The sequence below is a fragment of the Lemur catta genome, chromosome 6 (assembly GCF_020740605.2).
Source record: "Lemur catta isolate mLemCat1 chromosome 6, mLemCat1.pri, whole genome shotgun sequence".
Classification (NCBI taxonomy): Eukaryota; Metazoa; Chordata; class Mammalia; order Primates; family Lemuridae; genus Lemur; species Lemur catta.
In genome coordinates, this window is record NC_059133.1 from 98,429,607 (window position 1) to 98,451,635 (window position 22,029).

Below are 22,029 nucleotides of genomic sequence, written 5' to 3' on the forward strand. Positions count from 1 at the left end.
CCGAGCTAGAGTGCTGTGGCATCAGCCTAGCTCACAGCAACCTCAAACTCCTGGGCTCAAGCGATCCTCCTGCCTCAGCCTCCTGAGTAGCTGGGACAACAGGCACGAGCCACCACACCCAGCTCATTTTTTTAATTCTGTTTTTTGGTTGACTGGCTAATTTTTTTTCTATTTTTAGTAGAGATGGGGTCTCGCTCTTGCTCAGGCTGGTCTCGAACTCCAGACCTCAAGCAATCCTCCCGCCTCGGCTTCCCAGAGTGCTGGGCTTACAGGCGTGAGCCACTGTGCCTGGCCCACATTTTGTGAATTCATTCACAGTAGAAACCATAAAGGGAAAAACTACTCTATGAAAAAACTAAAATATTTGGAAAAGAAAAAATACAACTTTTAGGAATAAAAATCATTAAAATTAAAAATACCTTTAAAGTTAGGCAGCAGACTAGATACAAATCTGAAGAAAACTAGTGAACTGGAAGATCTAGCAGAAGAATGTAGCAAAGATAAACAATGAAATACAGAATATGAAAAAGCATTTAAAAGAAAGGGTAAAATGAGCAACATCGATATATATTTTAATAATAGAGTTCCTGAAGAATAAAATAAAGAGACTGGGAGAGAAACAATATTTCAGAAGACAATGACTAAGAACTGGTCAACTATATGAATCCTCAGATTGAAATGTCTTACCAAGTCCAAGCAAGATTTTTAAAAAATCTATGTATTAATTTTTCTAAAAAAATCAGAACAGTGATTATTCATTCATTCAGATTGACAGCAGACTTCTCATCAACAACAGTACATAAAAGACCAACAGCACAGTCCAGAAGATAATGGAATATCTTCAAATTGCTAAAGGAAGATAACTGCTAACACAGAATTCTGTACCTGACTAAACCCCCATTCAAGAATGAGAACCAAAAAAAAGACAATTTCAGACAAAGACTGAGGAATTTTACCACTCATAGACCATTGCTGAAAGAAATACAAAATATATGCTTCAGTACTAAGGAAAGAAACCCAGAAGGAAGGAAAGGAATTCAAGATGCAATGGCTTACTCTAAAAGATTTTCTCAGAGGGGGCATGACTTCTTAGTCTCATCCACTGTGTGTGAGATAAAGCATCCCCAATTCAAGACCCCTCTCAGCAGTTTTTCATATAAAGCCATAGAAACACGGAGCCATCCCTGTGCCTTTAAAGCCCAAAGACCTTTTGCCTGGTACTATTTTTGAAGTTATGGAGCAGGATTGTTTCATACTCTTCCTGCTCCACCCCCAAGACATTCTTTCTTGGTGCAAACTCAGCCCAAAAATATTCTTTAAGCATGTGAGCCTATACCACAATTTCCCAGAGCAACTGGTAGTACACAAAGGCCCAGACACAAAGTTTTCTCCTGCCATATTTCAATCAATCCCTTTGCAATACTGCAGTAATAGTCATTCATAAAGAGGGTTAAAAGAATAAACAGACTCTTTATAGGGGGAGGGGACAGAGGCAGAATCCTAGACATGGGGAAGTGAAATGGTTCAACCAAAATGCCACAGCAAGAGGCAGAGGAACATCTAAACCCGACACCCTGCACCCAGACATGGCTGCTGCTTTGACAACACGCTGTCTTCCAGGGGCTTCCAGCCCAGCCACACTGCTCTCTCCTCCTCTCTGCTGCTTCTCTTCTCTCTCTCACACACACTCTGCTAAATTCTCTCACACCTATAAATGCGCCCAAGCGCACGCGCGCGGACACACACACACACACACACACACACCCCACAGGCAAAGCAAAGAACCTATAATGGTTTGACCCCCAAGTGTTAAATGAACCTCTCCCTAGAGTCTCTGGTTTACAATTTCTCTTCATTTACTTCTGGACCTAAAAGACACAAGTTAGATGACCTTTACTTCCATTTTATCCTCTCCCTTTCAAACTGACCACAACCTCAGAACCACCACGAGGAGGCGCTAGCTGTGCCAGTCCATGGGCCAAGCAAGCCCAAATGTGACTGCACACAGCGGTATCTGTGTGTCCCTAGAAGAGCTGAGCCCACTTCTCAGGGACACTGGCCCATTCCAGGGCTTCACCCAACCCAAGGACGTTTTTCTTTCAGTCATTTTCTTCTTCAGGATTTTCTTTTCTCCTTCATTTTATTAAAGCCAAGCCAAACTCTGAAGAAATGCTGAGGACCAGTTGTTTGGAGCATGACAGCAGCTGGAATTGAGGAAACCTGTCCATCTGGACTCTGAGTTCATTCCACAACTGATACCCTCAGAGGAAAACATTTCAGTCTGCCCAAGTTTCACTGGAGTGGAAAAAAGGAAAAACCCCAAAGCTTTCTGCTGCCCAGACCCAGCGAGAAATGGCACTGGGGTCAGCACTGCCCTTGAGGTTCATCAGGAGGTCAGACTCTGCCAGTGGGTTTTCCAGAGGCGGCCAGACAGGGTGAAATGGTGGCCACAGGGCCGGCTGTGCCAACTCCCAAGAGGGCTGCCATAACGCTGTTTCTGGGCGAGGCAGACAGATGATTGGTGCTACTTTCCCAGCCAAGAATGGCAGAAAAAAGGCAAGGCCTTGGGGCCACTGGACTGTCTATGCATCTCACCATGTTGGGCTAATACTCCACTCCAAAAAAACATGCAAATTGGCATCGACAACTGAGAAGTCAACAACTGTGCCTCTTTTGGGAACAATGCCAACGTATAAGAATGAAACTGGCCTCCATCTGATGCACAGGCCTGGCCGGTGCAGAGAACTTGAGTGAAGTGCAGCAGCCTCCCCGACTCAAAGACTCCAGGCATTTGCAGCCACCGTCCCTTCCCTTGCCTCTGGGACAAGCCCCCAGTCCACTACCACTGCCTGCCAGACCCCTTACATGTGACAAGGACTGGGGAAGAATCTGGGGGTACCTCTTGGTCATTAACTATTTCCTGAACCAAGAGTGAACTCAGAGCCACTCTGCAGAGCACATTTCCATGGCATTCAAAGAGTGATTGTCCTTGGCACCCAAAACTCACATCCTCTCATGAAACATTCAGAAGGTCATATTTTTCTTGATTACAGGGAAATGCAGGCATTGCAAGGCTCAAATGGGATCCAACCTGAGATTTCCCAGTGGTTTATAACATTTTTGTCATGAGATTATAACAGAGGAGAGGATAAAGATAAATACAATAAAATATTCTGTTCTCAGGAATTTGATATTCTGATACAACTATAAGAATATAAAAGCACAGGGCTAAGCTTGGTGTGGTGCAGACGGGGCAGGGGAGACATGGCTCGGAACAACTTGGGAGGTGAGTGTTCTCCAGGCGAGCGCCCTAAGGTGGGCACTGCCAGGCTGAATTGCCCAGAATGCTCTTCCTCTCTACCGTGGCACCACGGCTGAGGCCAGCAATGCCAGGTCCCTGTCTGTGATGCCCAAGACAGTGTGTGGGAAGCCTGATGTCTGACGTCCCCTCCACACCAGGCTCACGTCGCCTGCTTCCTTCCACCCATGTCTTGAACGTGACCCCAGGTCTCTGGGCCATGAGCTTTCTCTATGCTTTGGTGTCAGAGTCTTCTCAGGAGGCCAAACTGTGAAGCCAGTAAAGTTTGTCTTCACATGCCTACCCTTACACACACACATGCATTCAAACACACACATGCACTCACACACACACATGCACACCCACACATGCTTCCTACTCCACGAACCTGAGCCTACCCTCCTTGAACCACCTCTACCACCCAGGCTTGCCATGTCCTTCCTGTTGTCATGCTTCCCAATGGAAGTCCACCTGCCCCTCTGTATATCCACTCAGAACTCGGGGGCCAAGCAGCTATTCTGATGCATAATGCATGTGGACAGAGGCAGGCTGGAGGTCCAGACTCCCTGACCCCTGCTGTAATTATGTGTCCTGGGACCTGCATTCCCACCTTGATGGTCCCAGGCAACCACCTCTATCCTCCCGCACCAGCTCCAGCTTTGTGTGCCTCCTTACAGAGCTAGGAACCTTGGCCCCTGAGCCTCATCAGTGGCTGTCTCATTATGCCAAACTCAAATCTGGGGGACCTCTCTAGGAATGCTGACCACTACTGGCCCTTAACTCATGCTTCCCTTGGTGACTTCTGTGGCGTGTCCCACAGTGTTTCCCCTGACTGATCCCTGTTCCAGTCTCTTCAAGCTCAGACTCAACTCCAGCTGCCACTGTCTCACACAAGTCCAGCACCCCCTCCCTGAGGCCCCTAATGTCCCCTTTTCAGCTTCCCCCACACCCCCCATGCCAAATACCACTCTGCATTTCCTTGGCCTCTGCCTTCTTCAAGTCTGCTTCTGGAGACAGAGCCCCAGCTCCTCTGCTGGGGTTAAACCTTCCACCCATCCCTGCCCCGCTGCCTACTACCTTCTCCCAGATCTGCTTCATCCACAGCCCCCTCTCCAGTTCCAACCTATCTATGCTAACAGATCCCTCCCTTCTTCTTTCATTCCTAGCCAAGTTCTTGAAAGAGTGGTCCCTGTGCGTCACCCCTACATCACACCCCCCATGCCTCAGCACTGCACGGTGGGACTGGACAGCAATTGCTCTGGACCCACTGACGACACCAAGTCATCCAGTCTGGTGGGTCTTCCCAGCTCCCACCCAGCTCCCACCTTTCCCTCCACTACTCCATTCAACACTAGCAGCCATGCCTCCTGGGAACACTCTCCCGCCTTGAGCTCCCCAGCCCTGCAATAGCCAGGCTCTCGTCCTACCTCCCTGGCCATCTGTCTCCTCCATTTTACCCTCTTCCTGTCTGTCTTTAGCCACCATCATTCCTTCTCCCTATTCCCTCTTCCCAATAATTCCATTCCCACAGCTTCCAATAGCACCCTCTTAAAAAGAACTCTGATGCCACGTGTATGTTTAGTATCCTCTATTTGCCCTCCAAACACACCCTCTGCCCTTCCCATAGAGATCACAGCCAAGAGCTCCCCTGCCGTCTGGCTTTCTGGGGGGGAAATCACTCCTTCCCCCTCTCGCCTAGACAATGGCAACAGCCTCAGAACTCTCCCTCCACCGGCAGCCTTTGCTCCCCACCCTGGTCCTCCAGCCTGCTGCCTGACTACACTTCTGGAAGAGCAGCTCTGATCGCACCCTCCCCTCCCTCATACACTTTAAACGGCCCTCCACTGCCTACCAAGTGGGGTGCGAAGGCTTCTGCCCAGCATGAGGGCACTCCACGTGCTGTCCATTTCCTGCCGTTCCAGCCTGCTCTCCCCTTCTCCTCCAGTACAATCCATGCTCCAATTCAACTCACTGCTTCCCTGAAGTCCAACGTACATGCGTATCAATACGTTATTGACCATCCTATTCTTTCTGCGGGGAACATCCATCCTTCAAGGTTCAGCTGTGTCGCCACCTTCATACATGCTTCCTTCATCTATTCATCTGCCTGTATCACACACTCCTTCTTTAAGTCTGTGAGTCCTTTGTCTCTCTATAACATCAAGTGCATTCTGCCTTTTATTACACTTGTGTGTGTATCTGTGTGCATGGGTACATATCTCACTCCTTAAAGGAAAGGATGACTGAGGGCTGTAACCTTGAAGGTCCCCTTGAATCCAGAGATCCTATGAGCAAACTGCCTTACAGGTAGCAGATGCTCAGTAGCATTTTGTTAATGATTAACCATTCTGATTCTGGGGGAAAAGACTACTTAGAATTGTCACAAATGGCACGAGATACTCCATTTTCAGAGATATTTCACAGTCAATTTATCCTGGAAAAAGCTTCTTATCTCCTGGTCTTTCAGACAGCTGGGCATAGGTCAACATTTTTGCCTTTTAAATAATTGAAAAACAGAGGCACAAGATCCTATCCACTGCAGACCAAATATGAGCTCTGAGTCACTGCAGTACACTCGGATGTGGAGCTTGGATACTCAGGAGGTTTCGGGCAGCCAGACGTGGCAATAGAAGCTTCCACCTTGGAGAAACACTGTGCAACATTCCAGCTCTGGACAACGGCCAAGACACACCTGTAAGCAGGCCCGGGGAGGGGACGGGACCACAGACCCATGTGAGAAGAATTTTCTAATAGCTGCATTAAGCTAAGTGCACTGGCCTTCAAAGTGTGAAGTCGTCCGCGTTTCACACACCTTCATGAGCCTGTGTGGTTTTTGCCCACACCCAGGTCTCGGATTGGTGGGTTCAGCCCAGGCATCAATATGTGTGTCTATTTCTTCCTCAGAGCTGCACAGTTCAACATGCTAAGACAGAAGTGCAGCCAGTGATATTACTACTTTAAAGTAAAATGATAACCAAAGAAATAGCCATCCCAAGACTGGAAAGAGGCTTCCAGAGTCATTTAATTGGGTCATCTATGCTGCTATTTCCCCTGGCTTGCTCACTCCCTGCTTGCTTCTTTCTCTGCTTCCTCTTTTCCTGATCCTCTCCTCCTACTGCTTACTTTTCTTCTCATGTTTTTGTCTCCCTCACCTCGACTCACATGTGAGGAGCAGGTGAGAGTCCTGGGACACTGCCCTCCCCCCGCCCCTGAAAGGCAGCTTTCAGGCTGGAGATGGAGACCCCTCATTGAACGGCCATGCTCGGGACAGGGTGGGCTGTGCCTTGGCCAGCCAGCATGAGCACACAGCAGCCTATTCCCCATGGTCCCCCGAGGATGCAACTCTACTGCACGTTGGGGGAGCCATCCTCTCCCACAGCCCTGAGGATTACGAGACTGCACATCTCTGTCCACAGGCATGTGCTCCTGGACTAGACACACAGGCAGAGGGAGAGACAGGGACAGACTAAGCAGGTTTGTCTTGCCAAACACCAGTTTCCTGTCGAGCTATAAGCCAGGTCAGCAAGGAGGCGAAAGCTGAACAGGATATAGAGACTCTCTCCCCTTTTTTTTTTTGGAAGAGAGGTAGTATCAGTCACTCCTCATCAAAAGACAGCTGCTAGACTATAAAACACCCAATTAAAGTCGTATGTCTGATTTAGGCACTGGGAACCCAGAGAAAATACTGGACCCTACTACTGACCCAACAGGATTTCTCAATGCTGCATTCTTGTCCACGCAAGGTTCAAACTTGAGAAAGCACACAAAGAAATAGACGCTGACAACTAAAAGGTTGTAATTCAGACCCAGCAATTCCACTCCTAGGTGTACACCTGGAAGAACCAAAAATAGACTCAAACAGATACTTAACGCTAATGTTCACTGCAGCATTATTCACAATAGTCAAATGGCAGAAACAATCCAAGTGTCTATCAATGGATGAACAGATAAACAAAATGTATTATAGCTGTGGTCCCCAACCACTGGTACTGGTCTACAGGTCTACAGCCTGTCTGTCTACAGCCTGTTAGGAACCAGGCTGTGCATCACCACCTGAGCTCCACTACCCCTGCACCCCACCCCCCCCATGGAAAAACTGTCTTCCATGAAACTTAGGAACCAGTAGGAGGCGAGCTGCTGAGCAAGAGCGAAGCTTTATCTGCATTTACAGCTGCTCCCCATCACTGGCATCACCACCAGAGCTCTGCCCCTGACGTCTGGGGAAAAATTGTCTTCCATGAAACCAGTCCCCAATGCCAAAAAGGCTGGGGTAGTATATACTAACAATCGAATATTATTCAGCCTTAAAAAGAAATGAAGTTCTGGCACCTGCTACAACATGGATGAACCTTGAAAACATTATGGTAAGTGAAGCAAGACAGACACAAAAGGACACTCACATGAAGTATCTAGAACAAGCACATTCACAGACAGAAAGTAGATTCTACGTTACCAGGGCTGGGGAAAGGAAGGTTAGGGAGTTATTGTTTAACAGTTACAAAGTTTCTGTTTAGGGTGATGAAAAAGTTTTGGAAATAGATAGTGGTGATGGCTGCAAAACATTGTGAACATACTGAATGCCACTGAAGTGTACACTTAAAAATAGCTAAAATGGCATATTTTGTTATATATATATATTTTTTACCACAATTAAAAAAATTTAAACATCATAATTCACATCTTCAACCATCAGTAGGTCTGATTTAATCTGACTTACAGAACTAGCTTCACTGAGATACTTAAAAGAAAAAAATCTTAAAACTACATTTTGTGTAATTGAAAGAAAGTGCTCAATCCTACCTCCAAATGACTCCCAGTCCCTAACTAATTTCTATGCTTCTTTTTAACTCCACCATTTATCATGTAGATTGTCACGACATACCTAGGTCTAAAATTCATGAGATGTGTTGCCAACAATTAGATTACACGGCGAACTCCAATTGTGGAATTATTATTAATGTCAATGATGCATGAAAACCCAGAGAGACAAAAGTAAATGTGCAGTTGCCAAGGGTGCGGGGAGGAGGGAATGAAAAGTGACTGCCAGTGGGAAAAGGGTTTCTTTTTGAGGTGATGAAAATATTTGGGAACTAGGTAGTGGTGACAATTGCACAACTGTAAAAATCCTAAAGCCCTCTGAATTGTACCTGTTAAAAGGGTGAATTTTATGGCATGTGAATTATATCTCAACAAAGCTATTTAAAAATAAATAAATAAGTGATGCATGAAGTGTGGGGCACTCGGTTTGCAGGGATGGTCCCCTAGACTCCTCAGAATCTCGTTCGAGAACTGAGAGTGTCTGTGTTCCAGGAGACAATTACTGAAAAGACATTCCGAGAAGGAGCCATGAAGCAAGGCCACAACATGCATGAGTGGTCCCCTCAAAGATAAGGCTTGCTGACCTAGCATCGTGAAGGGCTAGAGAAGAACCTGAAGGACCAAAGAGGCCCTGGCAGAAACCATGGGAATAAGGGGACAGCCAGAGGCTGGCACCAGGAGGAGAGGCTGGGTAGAGTGACCACGTCCCAGGACAAGTGCTCAGCTCCTCCCCCACTACACTTGGCCAGCAGAAGCAGGCGTTTCCACAAAGCAAACTTAAACAAGACTCCACAAGGCTGAGGCAAGGTAGTTTTCCCAAGATAGATGGGTAGTGGGTTCCTCTGTCTGCTCTTCCCCATGTGGAGAAATAATGGAAAGAACAAATGTTTTGAAAGTCCTACAGACCTGAATTTAATTCCCAGCCCAACACTGTCTGGGTGCCTGTGGCCACATTACTTCAGATCATTGGTCCTCAGTTTCCTTACCTGAAAAATATCATGAACACCCACCTTGTGGGGTTGGTACAAGGATGAAATTATATTATGTACATGAAGCACCAAGACCATTGCCTGAGACATGCCAGGCATTCGATAAATGGTAGAAATGACTCCTGCCCCCATTCTAAAAATATAAAAAGGTAGATGTTATACTTCAATATGGCTTTGTTCTTTAAATAAAAGTTAAAACATGTACAGCTCCACAGATCACAAGACCAGAGGCTGGGAGAAGAGCAAGGCACAAGCAAATGCAAAAGCTCCCCAGCACACTTTCTGATGATGGGATTATTTTTACTTTGGGAAACTAAAGGCTAATCCTGTCACTTAAAATGTGATGTTACAGCCCTTTCCTATTTTAATAAGTGTCTTAAGGAGCTGTATGAAACTGTTCCCTCTCTTTATCTACAAACCTCCAGCACTTTCTCTATGAAAAAAAAAATAGTCTATTTCCCAAAGCGAAGGTTTACTTTTGAAGCACAGTTTTATTTTCTAGTCTGTCCTCCTGCTCTGGGAAGTTGTGCTTGGGTTGGGGGAATTCGTGCCGGAAGTGAGGAGCTGTCTGTTTGCCCCGGTGTTGTCCTTCCTGCCCTCGATCGCCCTACTTCCAGATATTCAGCCCACCCCAGGACTTCTGGCCAGTTTGGCTTTGGACATCAGGCCAAAGGCAGGGAGGGACAACAGGATGGCAGGAGGACGGCTGCTGGGAACCAGGGAACCCTGCGTCCCCAGGGCCTCATCCTCAGGGAGGAAGCAGCAGTTCAGACCCCGTCCTGGGGTCCCACTGGCCATGGGCTGGGAGAACCTCTGCATGTCAAACACCAGGCCTATCCTAACGAAGTTTCACTTCTTCCTTGATTATTCTGGAATCAGACAGAGCACCACAGACTCTTGTTTCTCTTTGTTTTTACATTTTCATCTTTAAAATTTTGAATAATGTCAGCCCTCCAATAACACCTCCTGAGTTGTTTGAAATGCTGTGAAAGTTGCTTTATGGTGTTGCTTTTTCAGACTCTGGTGCTCTGCTCTCTGATGAGAAGAATAAGAATAACTGATATTTGCACGGTGATTCACACTCATTCTCCCACTTAGAGCCCCACAGCTACCCTGTAAAGTTGATTAGCTAAGAATCATTACCTCCATTTCGCAGACAGAAAAAATGAGACTTGATTCCTTCAAACCTCTTAAGGAGATCAAGTCAAAGAATGTGACTAAAGCCATTTCTCTAGCTACAGTCTTATTTATTTTTATTTAGTTATTTATTTTGTTCTTTTGCTAATTAATGTCTTTGAAACGTAGATTATTTTGGAAGAAAAAACAGTAAAAATGGCTGAATGTGACACAATGGTTATAAAGTAAATGGAGCTTAATTGAGTAATCAAGTCAACATTTCTGCCCCCAGGCAACACAAAGAACATTCATTTACTGTCTGGATGTTGGCTTGGTCCTCTAAAGGACAGGAGACAAGATTATTTTATTTTCCTTTTAGCTAGGTTCAAGCAGGCAACACAGAGTGTATTAAAAGAAACCCCTGTTGGCATATTGGCAGCTTGAATATTTCATGAAATTATCACACTATGTTCTGAAATGGTGGAGCTCAAAGGCCACATCTCTAAGCATGAGCCTCTGTCTTCAAGCCAGACCAAGTCAGCCTCAAAGGCCTTCTAGTTTCTCAGAGAGGACTTATAAGAGAATCAGACGAGTCATGGTAATGTCAGAGGCAGATCCTAGGTGAATTCTCTTCCATGTGCTGAATCTAAACCACCACTGCTGGGAATGTCTCCTGGGAATAGGCCGGGGGTCCTAGGAGACCAACCCAAGGGAGCAGGAAGAAGCCTATGCTCACCCAACTCAGGTAGAGCCCCAGGCAGTCTGTTCCTTACACTCCTTCCAGGAGCTAATCTGCATGTCAGTGCCCTGGCCCACAGCAAAGCTGGCCGTCAACGAAGCACCCCCACAGCTCACCAGGGGAAGTGCCTGCAGCACAGCCCGGCTTCCCATCCCCCACCACTCTCTGGAAGGGGTTGAAACAAGCCTAGATTGGGGCAGAAGGAAAATGAGCAAATAAAAAAGGCTTACAGGCAGATCTGTTTGCAGGCAAAATTGTGATCTGAATTTTGTAGGAGTCTCTTGTGGACACGTATGAACTTCTACTCTGTAGTCTAAGAAATTATTTTTAAATCTTTCCAATGATACACCCTCCACCACCATCCTCCCAACTCTGTTCCTAAATCTAACACCTCAGAAATTATTTTAAGGCAGCACAAAGGTGCAGGCAGGGGGAGGAAGAATAGAGAGAGGCTGAGAGATTTACTAAGCAAAATTTAACCAGAGGCACTGGGCAATGCTCTCTCAGGGGGGTTCGCAGACGCCAAGTGCGGTCAAGAGAAGGCAGGAGGATAAAGACATTGAAGACCTTGTATTTAGTCAGGTCTCTGCCTCAGTGACTCCTTAGGAGCCTCTGTTTTCTCAAGTGAAGTGGGGTCTGTCCCTACCATTCCTTTGCCTATAAAATGTTCTGATCCTAGACAGTAAATCCCCACAGAGACATTACATTTATTCTGTGTTTGACAAACGCTTCAAAGAATATGAGCCCAGAACCCTCCCCTCTCACACTCTCTCTCACGCACGCGTACACACACACACACACACACAGTATGGCACAAGAAAGCCATGTTGAAGGACATGTATTATGGAGAGTACTGGAAGGAGAGGGACTGAGGAGTTTTGGCTTCTTGCAAGTTAACCCCCCCTTCCCTCATCCTCTGTTCAAAGCCAGGTTAACCCCTTTGGCTCCCTCGGGCCCTGGGGAAGTAAGGGCCTATTTTTAACCTTCGTTTGTCTCCTAAGCTCCAGGCCCAAACTTCTCTCCTTACAGTCCCTAAAACCTCTACTTATACATTTAAATTGTTCAGTTCCACATGCTGTAGGTGAGTACCCCCATGACCTATGACCTCGTTCCCCAGCCCAGCTCCAGACACCCACACAGACCTCTGCCTGCTTTCCTCGTCTTCCGCTCCCCCAGCTCCGGCCAACTCACAGCTCTGCTTATCCGTGAGGTCACCCTGGGCTCAGTCTCCCAGCTGGGGTCCCACCCACATGGCACACACAGCTAGAACTGAAGCAAGGCTCTCGAGGGTCCCGAGGGTTCCAAGGCTCCCGCCTGAATTCAGCAGGGGAAGGGGGCTACAGAGAATGGGCTCCATTTCCCTTCTTGCCGTGAGAAGCTGCTGTCTCCAAGCATTTCTACTCTACGGAAGCAACTGGGGTCTGCACCGGGCCAGTCAAGCCTGGTCTCAAGCAAATAAGCACCCCATCTGGGAACTAAAACACACAGGAGACCTCTTCCAGAGCACCCAGACTTCAGGTTCAAATGACGGCAAGAATTGCTTCAGCCCTCCATTTCGCTTTTTATGCAGTGGGTTCGGTTGAAATCTACACGCCTGGCTTTGAAACCACACAAAAAAATTCCATTTTCCCAGAGGGATGCTGTCACTTTTACTTGTTTTATGCAGTGTCTAACCTTGAGGTACATGTAAACAGGTGTTTACTAAATTATTTTAATAATGACAGCCATGGCTCGGAGTGTTGTTTCATTATCAGAATGTTTAGCACTTATGTTGCTAAATATTTAGCACCTGATATTTTGCAAAGCAATTCCCCATGCCTTTTTTAAAATCAATCTTCTGTTCTCCACAGTGCTGTGCACAACTTTAACTTAAGCAACCTTGAGGAATCTAGAAACAGACTAAATCGGTGTGATTATTTTGCTAATTAGGCTTGTTGTTAACTCTCCAGGTGTTTCCCAAATAGACTATCAGTTTTCTTTCGTCCATATTGGGAAATAAAATTGTCTCCAGAATTTGAAGGCTGAGCACTTGATTTCAGAGTCCTGGCGAGGAAGGGCTGGGTGACGCTGGCTGACCTGTGCCTCCTGCAGAACAAACAGCTGCTGTATCAGGCAGGAAGAATTACTGTAAAAGGAAGAAAGTGCTGCCAGCCACTCACCCCTGCTCAATACAGTGCCAAGAGCTTCTCAGACCTCACAGAACTTGCCACCCAACTGAGAAAACCCAGTGAAGAAAGGGATAGAAAAGAAAACGCCAGGAGTTGGAAAACATCACTGGAAATTAGCACAAATCTCAGTTACTTCCTAACCTATGTCTCCGGAGCTTTGCTGCTGTTACCCGGCAGGAGACCCAGGCAGACTCATAAACAGACATCAGCTGTGAAGTGTACCCAGTTGTTTTTGTGGGGTTTTTTTCCCTATTAAAGTTAGGAACATGCCTTCTTGCTTTGACCTGACAAGCTTTGTAACCGCACAGGTTAGAGCCTCCGGGGCCCACGCTTCAGGTCACCTCATGCTCCACTGGGCTTGGTAACCACTGGGCCCTCTGGTTACTAACCATCCGTGGCAAATCAGGGAGAAAATTAATATGCGGCCATAACAAGTTCAGCCCAAAAGGCTGATGGCCCAAAAGGCTCCCTCAAGGATGCTGTCTGTGCTGGAGGGAAACAGAAATCTGAGGGAGAGTGTGCAGCAGAGGGGGAGAACCACAGAATGGGTTTTCAGGACCAGAGGGTGGAAAGGTCACGGAGGGACTGCGAGAGACTGGGGCCGGGGGTGGCACGGAGACACGCGCTCGTCTTTCGGGTTCTCTGCACGGGGCAGGTGTGGGCAGGAGGCAAGAGGCACAGCTCTGACAGGAATCTGTCTCCAAACTCCCCAACACCCTTCCTCACTGACAGACCCTGGAGCCCCTTTCCTGACTCCTAAGCCCTGTGGCGCCACCTACTGGAAGAGGCAGAAGACACAGCCACCGTCCGCCTTGCCGGCTGCATTCATTCATTCATGCAGGCATTCATTCAGCCTTGCATGGGATGAGCAGGGGTCTGTACTAGGAAGTGAGAATCCAAAGATCAGCAGGGCCTTGAAACCTCCACATAGTATGCTCCTTGGACCCTTTTTGTAGGTCTTATTCACAGAAGAACCCAAACTCAAGCCATTTTAAGTCAGAGGAAATTAAAGGAAGAGTCCTAAGTCACCTGAGAAATGGCTCCAGGGGGCTAATGGTTCACTATTTCATTTACAAAGTACTATATCTGTAGTATCTACCTGTACAGAACAAGTCTTCTCTTAACATAGGGAAGAAATGTCCAGTCTTCCCTAGGAGATGGCATTATCAACATACCTCTCTACAACACCCTGGGTCCCTGAAGTGCATTAAGCTCTTGTGTAATCTATTTAAAACAGCTGTTCCTTATTCAGAGTATGTGTACAGGCACACACTGAAATACTGTTAGCATGTAATCTATGGAAATAATGAATAATTGATTCTTTTTAATATATTCTATCATGTCATATTTTGATACTTTGAAAAGTATCTGGGCAATACTTAGAACAGTATTATGAACTCCAGTTGCCCTTTTTCTCCAGTTTCCTCCATGCGGTATCAAGAGAAAGAGAAGCTAATGTCACGCTTCTTTAACCTGCACAAGCTGATGTGCAAGCAATGTTGTTCCTTGACCATTTGTAAAGAGAATTAACTGTGATCACTATTATTACTTTACTATGATGATTATTATTCTGGCTGTACCGTTAAGTAGCTGACAGAAAAGCACAGTGTGTCTTGCACTCCCAGAACACATGTTTCTCCCCTTTGCCTTGTCTCCAGCAGATAAGGGACACTCTGAGGTTTTATTTGTTCAATGGTTGACTATTAAGACACTCATTTGCTAGCTGGAGCCCGCAATGGAAAATCAGCTCAGAAAAGTGGGAGGCTGGCACAGGACCAGAGCACACAGGGCACCAGAGGCAAGATGAGGCTGGTGTGTGCCACCGCAGCCTGAAACCCAGGGTCAGAAGCCAGTCCTTCTGTGAACGTCCAGGCTGTTCCCATGCACTGACCTTCTGTATCTACAGCCCGAACACACTCACCACCCCCCCCAACTGAAAAGGTGGCAGAGCAAGGGCTGATGCATGCAGTGCCCTCAAGCATGCTGGGAAGAGAAGAGTGCACAACCCAGCCACCCTCAATTTTCCTGGTTCTCTACTGTTTGGTTTGTGACCATTACTAATCTAAGGTAATTATTTGGCCTCTTTGAGCCTCCTGAAACTCTAACCCCCAATGACATTTCATGGCCCCTTCAGTGACTAGCCACAGCCACCTCTTCCTTGTCAACATTCCTGCTCTCCATGACTGCCATCCCCAACTCCACCACCTTCCTCCCCTCTCCTCCTCCAAAAACCTGGGCAATGCCAACCAACCAAGGAAGAGGAGATATAAAGTGGAGGGGTACAAGGATCCTGGTGCTCTTTCACCTGAGCACCGCATCTAGGAATGGAAGCAAAACTGTTCCTGTGTATTATATAATCACTGCAGCTTCAAGGGAGAGAACTGGAATTCAGGTTGCCATAGTGTTTGTTGGCATGTTACTGGAAAGGTAGAGCTGCTGGCCACCAGCTCTCTTGCTGCCTTCCCCTCTACCTTTCTCAAGAACTTCTCTGGGGCTGGCACTCCTACTTTTTTAATGTCTGTTCCCAGCGGGGAAGGAGGTGTTGAGGAGCAAAGGGCAAAAGAAAAGAATCGGAGTTAGGAAATGGGCTCAGAAGGGTTTATCCCGCACTAAGAGAAGACCTTGTAAACTACTTAGGATTATCACCATGTGAATCATTATTATTACCACAGTATACTGCCATTGGCAGTAACAGGACAATACTACTGTGTTCCCGTCAAGGTTGTATAGACCGCGGAGGTGGGTAAAGCATGCAGTCTCTGAGAACCTGGAGGGGAGTGATGCATCCCCACTCTGCCAAAATGTCACCCTTTCTTTTGTGTCTCCTTGCCTCCGTTCTAATCCATCCACTACTCCATCAGGTAGGAAAGGGACAGGGCATCAGGTGAGGGAGGGGGACACCGGTTCAGAAATCCAGGGACAGAAGCTCTCATAACCCCAAAGCCCTGGCTCACCCCAGAACCCATGACCCCCGACATGATTCCTTCTCTCAAAGGAGGCCAAAATCCCCACTCTGCCACCCACGCTGGAAAGCAGAGACAACTGGCCATGAAATCAGTTCTAGGATGGATGGCAGCTCTGGCTCTAAAGGGTAGAGGCCCTGTCCCCAAAGGATGGAGACGAGGGCTAACAGAGGGAGGAGACTGGACAAAGGGACCAGGGGACTATTCCTTCCACCAGGCGGGTGGGTCTTCAGAGGATCACTTGGAAGTACCCAGGGAAGGAACAGATACCAATAGCGATAGGCTTTCAGGCCAAGAGATGGAGACAAAAAGTGTAAACAGGGAGGCTTGGGGAACTAGGAGAGAAAAGGGAGAGACAACATCCAAAGAGTCACAGAGAGCTGTGGAGAGAAGACAGAGATGCAGCTGGAGGTTGCCAGCCGCCCCAGTAGACAGGCAGGACCACCCTGTTTACACCTCATCAAAACCTTAACTGCTGAGCAATCTCAAAAAATTAACATGTTAATGTGTGGTGGGGGGCAGTGAGGAGAAAGTTTCTGAGAAGTAGGGAGTTACCTGAATGCCTTCCACCAACACAGGAGAAGCTGGTGACACTTGATGCCAAGGATGGAGACGCTCAGAAAACACTGGGCAATAGTATGGAGCCGCGTGAGCCAGTCACACCCTTTCATTATTTCCTTAAAACATGAAAAAGCAAAGCCCACACGCCGCCCGAATTCTAACCGCTCACATCCTCAGGTGCTAGCCCACATGTGGGTGCGAGCAAGAACACCCGGGGCGTGGGCGCGCTCAGGGTCAATGGCAGTGGCGAGGTGGGTGGGCGTAGGTGAGCCGGGGAGGAGGGAGCGAGAGAGCGAGGAAGGGAAGGAGAGGAGAGAGGGGCGCGCGGAGACCCGCCTCGGCATCCCCCGCCCCCACCCGCCACCTGGAACCCGCTGCCGGGGAAGGGGCGCCGGCAGAGAGGGGATGCCCGGAGCCCAGGGCGCCCGGGGGCGGCCGGGGCGCGGGTCCCCGCCGGCGTAGGGTGCGCGCGCGCGCGCCCAGCCGCGCCCCGAGCTGGGCGGCCGCCGGGCCCCCGCCTCCCGCGCGGCCGGCCGGGCAGTTGGGCTTACAAGGCGAACGCGAGGAAGCGAGGCGGCTGCAGACACTTGGGGAACTTTTCCCCCCTCGCCTGGAATTTCATAGGAAACACATGGAGCCGGGGCCGGGAGGGGGAGGGGCGGGAATTTTCCGCTCCGTCTCGCGCGGCGGTTCGGGCCCCGGTCCCGGCGCAGGCGCCCCCGCCGCCCCGCGCCCCGCGCCCCTCGCGGACGCAGCCCGGGCCACTCCGCAGGGACCGACCGGGCCGCGGCGGGCGCGCGGGGAGGGCAGGACCGGGTGGAGGAGGCGGGGAGCCCGGCGAGGCGGCGCGGTCCAGCCTTACCTTGGTGATTTTCCTCTGGAATGTACATCCTCGTATTTTCATTGACCATTGACCAAGAATTGCTTAAAAAGGAGAAGCAGCCACGAAGAGGCAGAAATGCAAAACACGCCCAAGCGGGTCTGGATTAATCCGTCCTCCGAGGTCGGCGGCTTTCGTGCAAAATTCGAGGAAGCCGTGGGTCTGCAGTGTTTCTTCTTCTCTTCAGACGATTACCTGATTCCCATTATTGCATCAAACACCAAAAACTGCTCCTTCCCACTACTGCCTCCGTTAGTGAGGTTGTAATGCATCCTCAGTACATCCGGGCCCCTTCCGAGATTTAGCCCCGCACCTCTGGCGGCTACAGCGTTTGAAAAATAAACCGAGAGGCAGAGCGACGCGCGGCGGAGGGGAGGGGCGGGGGCGGGGGGCTCCGAGGCGGGGACTCGCGGGTCCGCCGGGCCGGCGGGGGTGGGACGTCTCCGCCCGCTCCGGCGCGTCCTCCCCGAGGCCGCTCCTCGGCTTCTCCCCGTCAGAAGGCGCCGCCAACTCCCGGCGAGGAGGCAGGAAGGGCCGCCGCGCCGCGCCGCTCTGGCAGGCGGCAGTTTCTGCAGAGGCCGGGAGCGGGAGGCACGGGGCGCGCGAGAGCCGCGCTCACCGCCTCCGGCCCAGCCCCGCGCGCCCGCGCCCGCCGCCCGCGCCCGCCCGGCGCGCCGGAGGCAGACGCGCTGAACGCTTCCAGATGTGGCGGCGGCGGCGCGCGGCGGCCGGGCGCGGGGCGCGGGGCGCGGACCTGGGCCGGAGTCGAGGACGCCCGGCGCCCGCGGCCGCGCCGCCCGCCGAGCTCTCTGCCCGCATCACGTCGGGGGGCGCGCGCGGGCGGCGGCGGGCGAGGGGCGGCGTTGGGCGGCCGCCAGGGCGGCCCGGGAGGCCGGCGCGTGGGGCCGCGGCGCCGACACACCCTCGCGCCCCGCGCCGCGTGCCCTGCCGGCTGGCGGCCCGGCCTCGTCCCCGCGGCGGCGGCGCGTCCCTGGGGCCGGCCACGCCGGGAAGGCCTCTGTGAGCGGAATTCCGAGGAGGAGGAATACAATTTGCCCAACTACCAGAGTCTCTTTTCAGCTCGGGCCACTAAAACAAAACGGCAGAATGCGCCGTGATTCCGTGAGTCTGTCTGATCAATCACAATCAGCGCGGTTGTGGAAGTGACACAGGGGGCGACGGTGGGAAGAGGGAGGGGAGAGAGCGAGCCCGGGAGGCGGAGCGTCCTCGGCGAGGCAGTGGTGCCCAGATGTCTGAACAGACTCAGACTCAGGTTTTCTAATTCCTTGGAGGCAGCCGAGCACGTGCTCTGCTAGGATATCCCTACCTACTTCTCTTAATTATTCCTGCCGCTCCGGCAGGAATCTACCAAGCACCTCTCCTTCCCGGGAAGCAAACACTCCTGTCCATCACTCAGTGCAGCCAATGCAAGTTCCAGGGCACCCCCTGCAGGCCTGGGCTCCCCTCGAGCCGGCCTTCCTGAGCCCTTTCAGGGGGCCCTGCATCTCCCTCTTGGGAAAACTTCTTCCCGCCTGCCCTTAGATTCCCTGTCCCCCCTCCACTATCATTCCCTGGTGATGCCAACCATTCCCGTGGCTTCCAGCAACTGTCTATATCAAATGGATCTCGCCAGCCCTCCAACCCATACCTCTCTGCTGAATTCCTGACTACAGCCAACTCCACACACATGTCTACTAGACGTCACCAACCTAATATATCCAAACACTAAATTCCTGGTCTCTGCCAAACCTGCTCTTCACCCAGCCTTCCCCATCTCGGTGGATGGCAACCCCATACTCCTAGTGGCTCAGGTCAAAACCCTGGAGTCACTCTTGCCTCCTTTCTCGCATCATCCCACATCTGGTCCCTTAGGAAATCCTGCTGGCTGTACCTTCAGGTAAACTCAGAACCCTATGCTTCTTAGTTCCTCCAGTGCTACCACCCGGCCTGAGCCAACATCCTTCACCTGGGTTTCTGTAGTAGCCAGTCTCCCTTCTGTCTGCCCTCCTTCGGCGTATTCCCAGTAGACAAGCAGAGTACTCCGTCTCAGATGTCACACCACAGCATCTCTCTGCCCAACACCCTCAGTGGTGCCCCCTCTCACTGAGTAAAAGCCAAGGTCTTTGCAGTGACTTGCAACTACGGGAGTGGCATGGACAATCTCTCTGACATCATCTCCTGCTGATCTCCCTCCTGCTCCAGCTGCACGGGCCTCCTTGCTCTTCCACAAACACTCCAACAGTGCCACCCCCCACCCCCCCCACACACACACATCTTGAGTCCTTTGCTCCAGCGGTTCCCACTGCCCAGAACACTCTTTCTTTCCCCAGGCATCCACTTGGTGAACTCCCTTGCCTCCTTCCAGGCTTTCCTTAAATCTCATATTTTCAGTGAGGACCACCCTGCCCTCTCCTGATTGAGTACTGTGACCTGCCCAACCCCACCAGCACCCCCACTCCCCTCTTACTCTGCTTTTGACCTGGTATTCGATGCCTGCCTAACATACTGTATGGTTCTTTACTTTTATTGTTGATTATGTTATTCCCCTGCTAAACTATAAACCCCATGAAGGCAGGTGTCTTGTCCATTTTGTTCACCTGTGCATAGAGCAATGTCTAGCAGATATAAGTACATAATAAGTGATGAATAAATGTGTGACTGCCTGAGATGGTTCCAGGAGTGTTGCAATTCGCTGTATAAAAATGTCTCCCTGTCCCCTGGTAGATACTTGAAACCTTATCACTCCTGCTTCATTCCTTTGTCCAGTGGTTTTGGCCCCAGTTTAAAATGCAAGTGCCCCTGGGGGAGGTATTAAGCTACATCAGTCCTCTTCATTCTAATGTAAATAGCGGGTCTACATTTTGTTGGTTACAGGAGAAATCTGGCTTCTTTGCCATTCTGGTGTGTTCATACTCAATTTTCAACCTAACAGAGAAAATTAGAAATGACACAAATCCAAATATCCCCCATTTACTTTAGGATGCATTATAGGCCTGAGTTTCAGAGGCCAATGTAGCTGGTTATTTGTTTAAACCATTAGTGAAATTGGTTTGCATCCCCTTTCACGCTATAGTACAGGAAGAATAATGATAACTAACACTACCCAGTGATCTATGCCAGGTACTGTGATAGATATTTTGCAAGTATTACCTCCTTTCATCCTCATTGCAACCCAATAAGGGACGCGTTGTTATTATTATCGCCATTTTCCAGATGTGGAAACTGAGATGTAGAGACTTAAGTTACATGCCTAGGGTCACCCAGCTGGAGAACTGTGGAGCCTGGACTTAGCCCAGGAGCACCTGATACCAAACTCAGGCTCTACCACTCTCACTCTCACTTCTGAGAAGATGACTGAGGGTGAGCTGGTGGGGGCAGGGCTTCAAGGAGATGAGCAGTATAAAATGACAGTAAAATGATTGCAAAATGTCCTGCAGATAATTCACAGAGCCAAGTCTTTGAGAACAAGTGTATGTGTGTTAGGGGTCACATGTTGGATTTATAGCCTGGCTTTTCTAAAGGTAGGCACTGTATAAATCTAGCAAGTAAATAAATATTACCTTCATGCCTCTTTAGTTTCATTTTTCACTTTTCTTTTCAGCTGTGAAATGTGTTCTTTCCTTTCCAGAAAAAGGTATTTCCTAAATATTTGGTCTTGTAGTGTATGCCTGTATCCCAGCTTTTAACTTTGGAACACAGCCCTGGGTACTCTCTTTCAAGGTAACAAATGCTCAAAGTGACAAAGGGAGACCATTCTAAATTCTGATTTAGGGATCTGGGAGGGAGTGGGAGCAGAGGGTGTCTGTCTTTTACTTTCATTGAATGATTTGATTCTCCAGCTAAAAGTACTCTCCCTTCCACTGCCCTCTCCCATAGGTCTTCATTTGTGGACTCTTTCTACATAGTGTTATACGTGCACGTGCCTTCTCTCTTCACTCCCCTGCTACATTTTAAATGTTATAGGAAGAGAACTGTGTTCATTCTTCTTTGTGCATAACATAATGCTTTGTACATATGGACACTCAATGTGTGTTGAGTGCATGATTCACTCTGGAAAAGATTCTTTAATGTGACCACAAATATTTCCTTTGGAAGCAATTAAGAGTGCTTTGAATTTGTTAATCACAGTGTATTTTGCAAGAGTGAAAAACTTGGAAATGATCTAAATATTCAACAAAGATGTCGGTTAAGTAATAATATTGAGAGATTATTCTAAGTGCCTCACATATATAAAGTCATTTGCTCCTCAGAGCAACCCTTTGAGGGAAGTATCATTCTCCCCATTTTCCAGGTAAGGAAGCCCTAGCACAGAAAGGTTTCCTCACTCACCCATGTTTTCAGAGCCAGTAAATGTTGAAAGACCTGGCAGTCGAACCTCAGGAATCTGTCTACAGAGTCTATGCTCTTAACCACTACATTGATAAACTAGGGTGCATTTACACAATGAAATCCTACACAGATGTGAACAATATTAAGGAATAATATCAGTGACAAGGA

At 49.1% G+C, this 22,029-nt stretch overlaps 1 protein-coding gene across 1 annotated transcript in view; it reads right to left on the minus strand.

Annotated features, from left to right (window-relative positions):
- Nucleotides 1-17,911, minus strand: part of CACNA1C (calcium voltage-gated channel subunit alpha1 C) — a 581,627-nt gene extending 563,716 nt beyond the window's left edge. Inside the window, exon 1 of the mRNA XM_045554647.1 lies at nucleotides 17,515-17,911. Coding sequence (XP_045410603.1) covers nucleotides 17,515-17,563 — 49 coding nt within the window. The 5' untranslated portion in view covers nucleotides 17,564-17,911. The remainder of the gene's footprint in view (nucleotides 1-17,514) is intronic.
- Between the last annotated feature and the right edge of the window lie 4,118 nt (nucleotides 17,912-22,029).